At 32.8% G+C, this 13093-nt stretch overlaps 1 protein-coding gene across 19 annotated transcripts in view; it reads left to right on the top strand.

Annotated features, from left to right (window-relative positions):
- LOC129804882 (potassium voltage-gated channel subfamily KQT member 4) overlaps nt 1-13093 on the top strand; it is a 343722-nt gene that overhangs the window by 288606 nt on the left and 42023 nt on the right. For 7 of the 19 annotated variants that reach the window (XR_008752031.1, XM_055852582.1, XM_055852576.1 and 4 more), the window contains 2 exons: nt 5866-6107; nt 11662-11748. Coding sequence is in view for 18 of the 19 variants with exons in the window: in XM_055852582.1 (XP_055708557.1) it covers nt 5866-6107; nt 11662-11748 (329 nt within the window). In the remaining variant the exon portion in view is untranslated. Of the gene's footprint in view, nt 1-1131; nt 1180-5865; nt 6108-11661; nt 11749-13093 lie in introns of all 19 variants that reach the window. The other 12 variants (XM_055852579.1, XM_055852580.1, XM_055852577.1 and 9 more) reach the window with 4 other exon arrangements.

Genomic DNA, 13093 nt, shown 5'->3' with positions numbered 1-13093 from the left:
CTTCTAAGGTATAAAATAATGGTAAATTTGTTAATATTCGGTCTATATTTCGGTTGATAAAAACAAAATTTCATGTAAAATATCGTCCACATTTTTCCTACATGTCCATGTACATGTAACTACAATGAGCGATAACTGCATAATTTTATTTTTCCCGGAACTTAATTACACCTGCGAGCAAATTTTCCAGCAAAAATGGAAACATACTACAAGATAATGCAATTTTCCAGTGTTTTAAAAAGTTTTAGGAAAATAGCAATATGTGCCATTTAACATTCCTCTCATATCCTGTAATAAACTTCTGCGATAAAAACATTAACCTGTCATTTTCTATTTGTACAATTCTTCTTCTTTCAATTTTTAATTTTCAAGAAAAATTTGCAAATTTCTAAATAAGAAAGCATTTCAAAAGATCTGAATAAAAGGTTTTAAAAGCAAAGTTATTACTTTCTTTGTCGAGAAATAATATAATTTTTTTTTTTCAAAATGATACTTCTCAAAATTCTTCAGTTTTTCCTTAATTATTTATTTCTTTTGTCCCATTTCTTTTTTTTTCATTTTGCACATAAAAACCTATTCCTGCAACAGTGAGAGATGTGAATGATTAATGTATGCCAAGAAACTCAACGTTAATTGCAATTTGCATGAATGTTGCATTGAGGATGGAGCTAGAGAACCTCCAGATAAATTTTGCGAGTCACCTGTATTTATTTTGGTATTTCTAGTTCATTTGAAAAAGTTTTATTTTTAACAGAAATATCAAGTAAAATTTAGAATTTAGATGTAGAACCACAAAATCTAAATGGAATATTTTTTTTCCTCTTTCCTATTCAAAATACACCTCTGACCAACCAAAAAAATTGAAATTAAAATGCAAAATCTTCTGCTGCAACATCGTTAAAACAACATAAACATCAACGTTCTTCCACCGTCGCCAAATTGTATATTTTCAAAATTCCAATTTGAATTAATAACTCTAACTGGAATATTTACCAACAATTTCTCCATGGCTTAACAAACCAAAACAAAAAACAATGTCTGGAATAATTTGGTATCCGGTAACTTCTAAAAAAATAACTTATATGGCAACCACCAAAAAACATTTTCAAAAAAACGTTGCGGTAATATCAGTTCAAAATTGGAACCACCCGAAAAATTGCCATCAAGTTCCGGTGCAATGTAAGTCCTAACTTAAGATTTGCAAGCAATCAACAAAGTCTTTTAGAGAATTGTATAATATAGTTTTTTTATTAGGAGTTTTTTCATTAAAGGACTTAATGACTGACAAAATCATGCTCTAGATTTTTTATAGATTTTTATATCTTTATTATAATCTTTAATTGTGTTTAAAGATGCGAGCATCTTTAGAAGGTTTCTTGACAGTTGTCTATATGTATGTAAATTTACATTGTATAATATTTTTTATATATACATTATCGTTATCAATGTGGCTTTCTTGTCTACTTGAAAAAGCAACTTTTTTTTGTATAAAATACTTTTTTTCAAACTTTTTTAACTTTTTTTGTGTGCTTCGATGTTGGTAAAGTGTTGTACAGCAATTGTTTTTTGGAAAATATATAGTCACAAAAGAAATATATCGTTCTTCAAAGGAGTCATACTACAATAATATTGACTTCAATCATTAATATCAAAAAAGAATTTTGACGCCAAAATTTTAAATCTAATTCCAAATTTGACATTTGGGATTGTATTCCGTTTCAAACCCCTTTCCCTCGAAACTTAAAAAAAAATGAAAGGAAAACTCTTTAACAAACATCAATAAATGTTAAAAGAAAATCTCAAAATATCACCAAAAATTCCTCAATTTCTGTAGAGTATTTTGAGAAGTTATTGCTTTATTTATTGCGCATACTAGAACTTAATGAACTCATGTATTTATTTACTTGCTCTAAAATACCAGCTGAGATATATTCCTGTGAGATTTTCTCGCCAAACTCACTTTACCAGCTTGTGGAATGCATAAAATAAACCTTTAGCTTCTGCATTAATTTTATTTAGCTCTTTTGCATATTGATATGTTCTGACTTTTTTTTAAAATTCTATAAGTATTTAGAAATTTAGTACTCCATTGCAATATTTAATAATGACACTACATACCCAATTGAGACAAAATTACCATACACGACAATACCATTCATCCAAAAAATTATTAACAAATATTTTTATTATTTGATATTATTTTTCTTAAATTGAAATTATCCTACTAAGTCAAGTATAGGAGAAAGTGCCTATGCTTCGTACGATCCCGAGCTTCTTAATGACTAAATTTTTCCTTTGTTTTTCAATAAATGTGACTCATCGTACCTATATTTTAAAACTAGGGGAAAGTACCCAGTTTTTTAAATATATTGCGGAGTCAGATTTAATCAGAAACATACGAAAAATTATGACGAAGCTTGGGATCGTATACGAAGAGTACGAAGCATATGCACTTTCCATTGTTATGGGCAACGCACAGCTATGAGAACGAAGGAAATTTTTCTCTAATAATTCTCTGACTCCCTCCTAGGGATTCAAAAAACTAAATTAATGTAGTTCTTGTATTCATCAAGATACTTTTCAACGCATCGAACTTCATAACAAAAATATAAAAAAACAAAACTTTTTTTTTATTTCAAAGGACAAATGTTGAAATTTACACGGAAAAAGTAGTAATTCACAAAGTCTTGCACGAAAAATTTCTCTTTCTGAAAGCAATTATTAATAGTAAATGCTTTAATTCTTAATAAATGATTCTTAAATATCATTCAACTTATATGTAATACAATGTTGTTGAATTTACCAAAAAATGAAAGATTTTAAAGCCTGGCTAAAAGTATGTCTGGACAACCCTTGCAGTCATTACAATTTTTATGCAAATTCTCGATTACCGTATTACCTTATCTCATACTCGGTGGCACTAGGTAAAAATAGTACAAGAAAATTGAAGAAATAAAACGAAAATACGATAAACGGTGAGCAAAAAAAACTGTAAAAGAAATTAATCGTTTGTGTAAGAATTGCAATGAAAATACGTAAATTAACGAGATACGGTGAGCATTTTACTGTCATTGTGATTCTGCCCTTAATCGGACTCCAAATTAGCTAAAATTCTCAATTTGCCGAAATAAACAAATACAATAAAAGAATGGGCTATAGGGAGAACCTAAATGTAGAAAAACGTGCATGGACCTTGAAGAAACCCAGAACCAATGGTCGAGAACTGAGTAGAAAAGTATTGAAACGCGTTTAAACTCTTCCAAATACATACTTCTATTCGGGATATGATTATAAGGTAACAAGCGACCTATATCAAAATAAGATTTTGCCACGGGTCAGTTTTCCATTTCGGATTACCGATGCATCCAGGCTACAATTGGGCCCCTTATGCTTCCCCACTCCTACTTCATCTTATCCTCCGATACGGGTAGCCACTCCATATCACAGCTCTGGGGGCAATCAGTGCCGCTACTATATCACAGCAGCCCATATCTCTGTGTTTTGGATCAGTGACAGTGAATATTTGTATCGACTGAAGTACCACTTTCATGTCGAAACACGTTTTCGTATCAGCCTCTATTGTTTAGGCGGTTCACTTTTTTGCCAATATGCACCATTGGCATTAAGATTAAGATTAAGATTTGTCTATGGGTCGGTTATTTTCCTTGCAGAACTTCTGCACCCAGGTTACTTATTTGGGCCCATTATGCACTCCCCATTCTCCTGTTCCATCTTAACCCCCAAGACGAGTAAACCTGCTCCATATCACAGTGCTCTGTGTGCGTTCTGATACACACAGTACCGCTTTACATCACGGTAAACCAACCTTGGTTTGTGGATCTGGGCAGTGAATGAGTATTTGTATTCGACTGAACTCTGCATGTCGAAACTTATTTCCTATACCAACCTCTCTTTTTAGGCGGTTCACTGTCAATGTATTGGCATTACTTTTCCATTCATTCTTTGGACGAATTCGAGACTATTACAGCAGCTGAAAAATCTGCAGCTGCCCAGTCTCGAACCCAAGACCTCACAGTCATAGAGCCACTACTCTATCCACTGATCCACTGAGGCTCCTACCATTGGCATTACTATTCATTCATTCACTGGACGAATTCAAAGCCGATATTGCATGAGAAATCTTTTTCTGCTGCTGCCCAGTCTCGAACCCAAGACCTCACAATCATAGAGCCACTACTCTATCCACTGACCCACTTGAAGCTCTCGCTATATCAAACCATGAGTAAAATCCTCGCAAAAGAAGGCAATTTTCCTACACTTCGCCTTTAAAAATCGTTCTTTGGCGCCAACAACTTACAATATACTGTTATTTACTTCCAATTTCTTAAGAACCTTACCCTTAAGATATCTCAGAAATTTGACATTTTTGGGAGATATATTCCAGACTGCTCCGAAAGTACCGTTGATTTTCTATACAATGAAAAAAGTTTTCATTTTATTACACTTTAATTCTCTATGACTTTAAGAAACGATTCATCAGTATAAGGGCGTCTACACATTGTAAGAAGTTTTCGTCGAAACTTTTGAAAGAAATCGTTCATACTTCTGTAAGTGGAAACGTCAAAATTCCGTCAAAAATGCATTTTTTACAAAAATTCCTCCCAATATGTAGATGTCTTAAGAGCTACAAGATGGAGCAATCAGAGATTAAATATAAAAATATTCTTTTAGAGCTTACGAGTAAGTCATAGGTCAACTTTCAGCTAAATTTCATTAAGATCTGTTAGCCGTTTTCGAGAAATAAAATGTCAAACTTGTGAATTCTCAGAAGGCTATCGTTAATTTCCCAAGGACTGACATTTCTTTTCGAAGGGGTTTTGGTTATTTTTAAATCATGTACCAATATATACAAAATTCCCATCTCTGGCGAAGGATTGGACCAGCTCCCATACATATCTACCCATTGGCCTTTCCACAAAACATTTTTTTTTATCTCTTCCGAGTACTCTATGAAACTTTTTACTTCAGGTTTATTCTTTAAAGTTACCCCAGAATTAGCATTTTCTTCGCAATATTGTTTAATAGAATTCTATAAGTTAAATTATTAAAGAAATATCTATTCTTAAAGCTTTTATTCTATTCTGCTCCTTATTTGATCAGATAGGAGATTGAGTTCTATAATACGATCGTTATCTCCTTCAAAAGCTTCTAAAGCAATATATTGTAAAAAACTTTGTCCAAATTTTCTTTACAATTTAGAGTGATGCCCTAGACACACTTAGGACTTAAGCCGAGAGGCGAATTAGTGGAAAATGATGGAAATGCATTTTAACCATTATTTCTAATATAATTACGCTAAGCCGTCTCTTGGCTGATCCTCATGTCTGTCAAGGCCTTTAGTTCAATAGAGATTATTTCGCGAAAAAGCTGTGTGCGTGGCCCATAAGAACAATAATTCCCATAATTCAGCAACCCTATGCCTAATGCTAAAAAGCACTTCAATTTAAAATTAATACTTTTCACCCTCATCCTTATTTCAATAATTTATTTTAAATCGATATATTTTTAATTTTATGCACAGCATATATGTTAATTTTTTTATCGTTTATTGAATTTTTGCTTTTTGTTTTCTTTTTCCATACCAACATCGTACCGCACCAACAACGCAAAAAAACTAATTAATTGCCGCCTTAAAAAAAATATTAAATAAAAAATCGCACTGCTTTTATTTCTGTACATTGTTTTTTTATGTTTTTTGCACAATAACATTATTTAATAAAAAATTGAATAATTTGTTACACTTTTTGCTTAAATCCTTCAACGGAAACCTGTAAAAATTTACCAAAAATACGAATGACATAAAACACATGAACAAAATTTGACATTACACGAACACATGAACAGAATTAGTTGTAAAAGCAAAAACAATGATAGAACGGGAACAAACCAAAAATCGCTGATTAGGCGGGCATCTTCTAGTTTCAAACACAACGCATCCTTCGTGGCGCGTCTTCCAACCATAAGGAGGCACAAATCTCAATCACTGCACTCACCGGGAAATCCTAAGCCACCAACAGGGGCTACTTCCAGATCAACCAGAGGACCACGATCCATGGGAGAAGCCAATGCTTCGGCTGAGAACCTAGGTAAATATATATTTTTTTTTTTAATTTTTTTAAATATCTGAATAATCTTCATTCCTATGATTTGAGATTACGTTTTTTTTTTAAATAGATACATCAAAATTTGTATTCTATTTTTGAGCAAATATTTCAAAATATTACACAGAATTAGTCAAAAACCTCAAAAATTGCCGTAAAAGCTTTCATAACTTTATAAAAAGCTCTGGGAAACTTTAGAATTGTGTAACATCTTGAAATATTTGAAATTTTTGAAACTTCTAAATACCCAACTTCAAATAAATTAACCTATAACTTAAAACAGAATTCAGTTTATGGTATATTTTGGGCTGATATTTGCTGCAGCTTTGTCTTCGACTAAACTCTTTCTGCATTTCAATATTTCCTAAAAAAAAAAACTATGAATCACTTGCATTTATATTAATATTCAAACACACGCAATCTCCACAAGAACAATACTAACACCTATCACGAAGAGATTACAGGCAAAATCCATCAACACATTTTTTGAAAACCTATTTCACGTGTAGCCAAATATTAAAAAAAAAATCCATACAAAAGCAATTTGCACGTAAATGGAACAGAGATTTTAAAATTTACTTTGAATATTCTCTTTGCATTCTCTATTATTTGATACTATGCATATCAATTACTTTTCGCACTTTTTTTTTAAGTAAAAATACTTTCAAAAGTTATACACCTATCCCGAAAAAAAATACAGAAGAATAGCCAAGCAATTTACTATGGTTCATATCCCTATTGGATTTCATTCTGACCGCATTTCTGATAAATATTCTCAAACTATATTTAATTGATGAAACTTTTCAACACGGAGAGAAAAGTTGGGAAGCCTTTAGAAAGAAAGGAAGGAATTAACCCTATGAATAACTTTTTTTTAAAAAAAAATCTGGAATATTCTGTGAATCCTTGAGGATTTATTTCTCAAGAAAACTTATTATTTCTTGAGAAAATGTAAGATACAAAACGAAGAACAAAATGAACAGAACTTCGCATAAGTTTAGTGCCTGTTAATTTTATTTCATAAAACCATTTTATTAACCGTTGGATAACGAGAAGTCACAGTTAAGACCAATTTCTGAACAAAGTAACTATTTAAATCGCATTTGACCATTCAGCAAAGTATTCGTCACCTTTTTTGGTACAAAAACAATTTGAACTAGTTCTAAGGATTTTACGAGCTGTTTAAATGTGGTAAAAGAGGTAACATTGAAAGATCTTTACAAATTAGTACCTCGTTAAAATGGTTATTATCGTTTCATTGTCGATTCATAACCAGTATGAAACGTTTAAGATTTATTTTAGGAATGATCAATATTATTTGACATTCTTCTTGGCCATTTCTGATGAGTTTTCAAAAACGAGTGAGTTAAGCGGTTTTTAGATATAGGGGAAACTGGGGCACCACCAAACAGGGGTATCACCAAACACTGCGATTTTTTCAATTAGGTACAGTAGAGTCTTTTAAATTCAAACGCTCGAGGGGTATTTTTGACAATTCTCACCTCCCAAATTCGAACGATTTTTTTTTCAAAACCAACGAAATTTATGTGAGATTAAATTGTACTTTGAATCAAATTCCCGTACTTTTTCATAAGTCTTAGGTGGTATCATACTTTCTTTTCATTTTATACGATCATAATGTATGTAAACATTTAGGAAGAAGCACATAAATATGATTTTCATTAATCCAGAATACGAATTTTTTAACATAACCCCACAATTGACATTTTGAATCCAAACGTCGTTCGAATTTGAGAGATTCAGATTTAAGAGACTCTACTGTATAAGATTTTAGAGAATGAGACTTACATGAAATCATAGAGACTATAGGGATGCTTGTCCAACGAAAGAATGATCCACATAGTTCAAGTAGTTTAGAAACTAGAATCTTTTTTCGTAAAATTGTGAGATTTTGATAATTTTAGTCAATTATTATATATCTACGTGGAAAATAAATCTGAAATAAGTTACATAAAATTTCACTATACCAGTATTTTTCTACATGTTTTAGGATTATTTGTATATTTATTAAACAAATTTATGTTTACATTTCTTAAAAAGAATAAAAAATCAATCACAAAACAGAGTTTGGGGCACGACTAAACAGGTAAATTTCTCACAATTGTAGATGTCACGAGCGTAGCTTGAATGGCAAAATTTTTCCTCTTCTCTTTCTTACTCTGCCTCTCTATCTTTATTCGATTTCCGAAATTTATATCCTTTCATCGAATTTTCATTCAAAATTCAAGAGAAATGGGAGAAATATTATATATAGTTTAACGAACCTAATTTTGCCATAAATGAGTTTTTAATCAAGAATTGTCGGATGGATTTTTCGATTTTATCAAAGCACATCTGAAGAGTGCGCAAAATTCGAACTTTAAGTAAAATGTTCGCCTCGATTTAGTGGCGCTGCTTACCAAAAATGAGTCAATTGTTGTCAGAATGACGAAATGTCAATGGAAAAATATGTTCGTTGTACATTGCTTTAGTTTTCTGCTTTGTTTAGTCATTTATTCTAAATGTTGCAGTGATTTTTTGAGAATTATTCAGATTGTTAATATCTTCTTTATAATAAAGAGCTGTGGTGATTTCCCAAAATAACTTCAATGGATGAGAAAAAGGGGTGTTTATTGGTGCCCCAGAAAGTGTTTGGTGGTACCCCGGGTGGTTGGAAAAAATCGAAAAATGCATGGTGACGCAATTCTTCTTTTCCTGGAAAATTGCATTGTTTTACATTATCCTTATATGGATTAATATGCAGCCTATACCCAAGGCTATAAAATGGGGTAAGCAACATTTTTTTCTAAAATTCACAGATTTCTTAGGAAATTTAGTCAAAAGTGCATTTTTCAAAAGTGTTTGGTGGTACCCCAGTTTCCCCTACTGCTCTCTCAGTAGAGTTCACCAAAAGTCTTGAATTTCAAAAGTTATCTCCTAGGACTATGTAACCGGACAACTTTTGTTCTTAAAATCGTAATTAGTCTATATCTACAAGTATCCCCCTAGTTTCCCATTACAGTAGAGACTCGCTATAGGCGACATTTGGTTCCATATTTGACACTTGGGTCGCACTATAGTCCATGTCATTTTTTAAAATTATCAACGACTTTTAGTATTGAAATTGCTCGACGGCTTCCACTTTCTTTGCGATTGTGGTACTTGTCCTCGCTCTCTTCATTATGGATCACAACTACTCAATTAAGTTTGCCAAAAATATTAAAATAATTATGACAGCATTACATGTCGCGTACTAAAAAACATAACCTAACTTAAAACCAGTGTTTTGAAATTAACGGTCGATAAATTGTGGTCTATAGAGCGATGGCCTATAGCGGGGTTCTACTGTAGTTACTTGCATACCTGAGGAAGGAGCCATAAAGTTCCGAAACGTCGTTTGTGTAGTAATAAAGGAGGATAAGTCCAGATCAAAATCAGTGTTCCCTTTGTCCAAAATTCCACAAGGGATATTCAAAAATCAGTTTTTAATTCATAAAGAAGAGCATGTTAACATCTTGGTAGTTCCACAAGGTGGCTTGTATATTTTGAATGTTCGAATTTCGAAGTGTCTTGAGCGTCAACACCGTCAACAGTGGAAGCCTTCACTTTTTTATGACGAAAATGAAAGCAATGAGCTTCTTAATATTCCTTCTCCATTAAAATTTCCCACATTCTCCTTGAGTGACTCAAAAACATCAAAAACATTTCATAATTATAAAGCCATTCCTTTTAGGAAAGACAATTTTTAACATTAAACCTGCCGACCGCTTTTGGTCGTTTTTCGGTCAATTGACAAACCGCTGTAGGGTAGAATACTCAACAAATTTGTCTTAGAAAAAACAAAAAATTAAAATTTAACCACTGAAAAATATTGTACAAGCATATTTTAAGAAATTCATAAAGTTTCATATAGTGACATGGTACTGTTTAAATATATGTTAATTTTAAACCGGTCAATTTGACCGGGTTTTGGTAGGTTTAGTGTTAAAACAGAAGTGCCACTTCTAGTTAAACGGAATATTGCATACTATTTGTTTCATTCACAGAAGGAGATTAAAAAAAATCGATGATCGGTTTCGAAAGTCAAAAATAAAGGATATTCTTACTTGTCCGTTCGTTCGCATGGTGGCCTAAGTACTTCCTGTTCGAATTTTGAAGTACCTAGCAACGATAGAGCTCACTGTTCGACTTGTCGCGACGGTGGCGGCCTCTCAAATGTTCAGAAAGTTGTGGCCATCAAAGAGAACTATTATTTCAACCGCGTTCGCTTTTTCCCAGCCCGTAAGAATTTACATTGGACCGAACCCTGTTCCGAACGCGTTTGCTGAACGGTGTTCAAACAGGAAACTTTCGTTGCTGAGTATCTCCGGTGTCAAAATGTATCTGTTTTTGCTTTGTTGTTGGAAAAATTAAAGCAACAACCTTGTGCCAAAATTTATTTTAAAATTTCGAAACTTAGTTTGTTTTTTTCGAACATGAACGACGTTTCGTGCAAATAAATTTCTATTTACCTTTTATCCAAAACACTATTGGAGAATTAAACATTCCCAGATTTTTGATATATTTGAAAGAGTCACAAAATATTCCAAGATTTATATTCAACAAGATTCAAAATTAAGCAATTGACGGGCTTTCTAACTTTTTTCGAACTCCTTCAAAAGTTTCCGTTATTTTGGAAATATGTTTTTAAATTTTTTGTCGACTGAGTGAAACTTATTCATATCACTCATTTAAAGTGATTTTAAAAACATATCTACAAAATAAAAGTATAATAGCGAATTTTTATTAAAAAAAAGAATGCGGTTAGTATTGACGAAAGTGCATAAAAAAAATTGAAATTCAATATCATATTTATGTACTATTTTATTTCAATTTCCTGTAGTCCATGTCATTTATTTTCCATTCAAATATTATTCCATCATTAGTTGTTAACTAACTTGCAATCCTATCGATATTTGTGTATCCTGCTATTCATTTCCCATTCCATATTTTGAGAGTTTATCATTAAATTTGGTGTAGGTTATATGTTTATGACATATTAGAATATGAAGAGGGTACTAGAGGTTGTAGTAACTACACAGAAAACAAAAGCAAAAGCTGATAAATGCGTGGGTAAAATAATGTGTAAACCAAAATAATAGAAGGCACAAGTTCTTGCTCCTATTGTGACTGTCTATTGTACGTTAGGCACGTAACAATGACTATCCGTGCTGTCTTCCGTGATTAAAGACAGTATCTAGTTCTTTGCCTTTCGTACGAGCACTTTTGAACGTGACGAATGAATGGATTAAGAATTTCAACAGGATGTATAAACATCGAAAGCTGCCTTCTTTTTTTTTCCTTATACAGCAAATATAATGACACGTAGTGAAGGAAACTTTGTAAAAGGGGGTATAAGGAAATGTTTCCTTATATGTTAAGACAAAAAGTGATACCTTTTAAGACAGGATCTTTCACCTTATTGCCATCAGAAATTGAAGGATAGGGAAAGACACAGCAAACGCATCATATTTCTCTTTCATTCGAACATACTTTTCAGAAGTTACAAATAATGGAAGACCTATGAATGCCAGCTTGAGTGAGGATTCTGTTGCTGAGACGGCACTCTCGAAAAAGAATTCCGATGGTAAGTGGAAAATCAACTGTTTGTTTCTGCGTAAGAGCCGTTATTTGTGATTTTGATCGATGTTTATATACCGTGAAAAATACATAATGAAGGAACTTTGTACATTCAATGGCAAAAATGGAAATATTTCTTCCCTACTAGACAAAAAAAAATGGGAGAATAATCGAAATGTTAGACACAAAATAATGCACAGATTGTAAATTGTGAGATATTCTTTTGAATTTAAAGAAAAGACTAGACCAAGATGTGAAATCCGTTGTACAAATTTAATTATATATCAAAAAACTGAATAGACTTCAACTTTCTCTGTTGAATATCCTTTGATATAAAATAATCCGAATCATTCTATTATTCACCCTATTTTAAATGCAGAACGCTAAGAAATCACAATGTAAACTTAAGGGTTTTTGTTTTATTCCATCTCCAGTGAGCTTATAAGGAAGACGTATCGCACAGTTGCAATAGAAAGGGCTTCACTTGTTTTGAATGAATTATCAGAACATGGATAAAAGACAATGTTCAGTCTTCTTCACGATCGGCTCAGAACCTCGCTGATGAGACTTAGATATGTAGTTGTATTTCTGATCTTAATTTTGAAACATTGGAAAAAAGAAATGGGATAAAGTCTAATGGCTCTACACATTAGAGAAATTTATGTCCATATTAAAGCAAATTCCCTATACGTTTGTATAGGAAGAACTCTTCAATATAGACATAAATTTATCTAGTGTATCGAGGCCATTACTCCCAAGGGAAAGGTTCGATCTTCTTTACAATCAGAATCCTTCAGACCGGATTCCAGGCAGCCAGTTCTATCCCTGATTCAACTTATGAAATACTGGCAAAATAAGGAATGAAGACCAGTACTCCAGAGTGGAAGATCCTATCTTCCTCACGATCACGACAGCACCTCTCTGACCCAACTTAAATTATGTCCCTGATTTTATTCCTCAAGCAGTGACAGCAAATAACGGAGTAAAGTCTACCCAAGTAAGGGTTACAATCTTCTTCACAATCAGTACCTTTCGATAAAGCAACGGAACGAAGATCAAAATTCACAAGTGAAAGTTTTAATCTTCTTCTTAGTCGCATCAATTCGATTCCTCTCTGACCAGGCTCAGATATGTAGTTCTATCGCAGATCTTAATTCTGAAACAGTTGCTGAAAGGAAAAGGGTATTGTTGCGGATTTGACCGGAGACCACGACGGCAGGGAGGAAAAACAAAGGCCAGGAGTTAAACTCAACAACACTTGACAGTAACTTCACAGAATCTCGTGCAGCTGCAAAAGCGCATAGAGGAGGGATTCGCGCTCTAGAGTGATAGGGTGAAAGCTACGCAAGCAG

The sequence above is a fragment of the Phlebotomus papatasi genome, chromosome 2, assembly GCF_024763615.1.
Source record: "Phlebotomus papatasi isolate M1 chromosome 2, Ppap_2.1, whole genome shotgun sequence".
NCBI classification, from domain to species: Eukaryota; Metazoa; Arthropoda; class Insecta; order Diptera; family Psychodidae; genus Phlebotomus; species Phlebotomus papatasi.
This window is presented reverse-complemented; position numbering and strand designations above follow the sequence as displayed.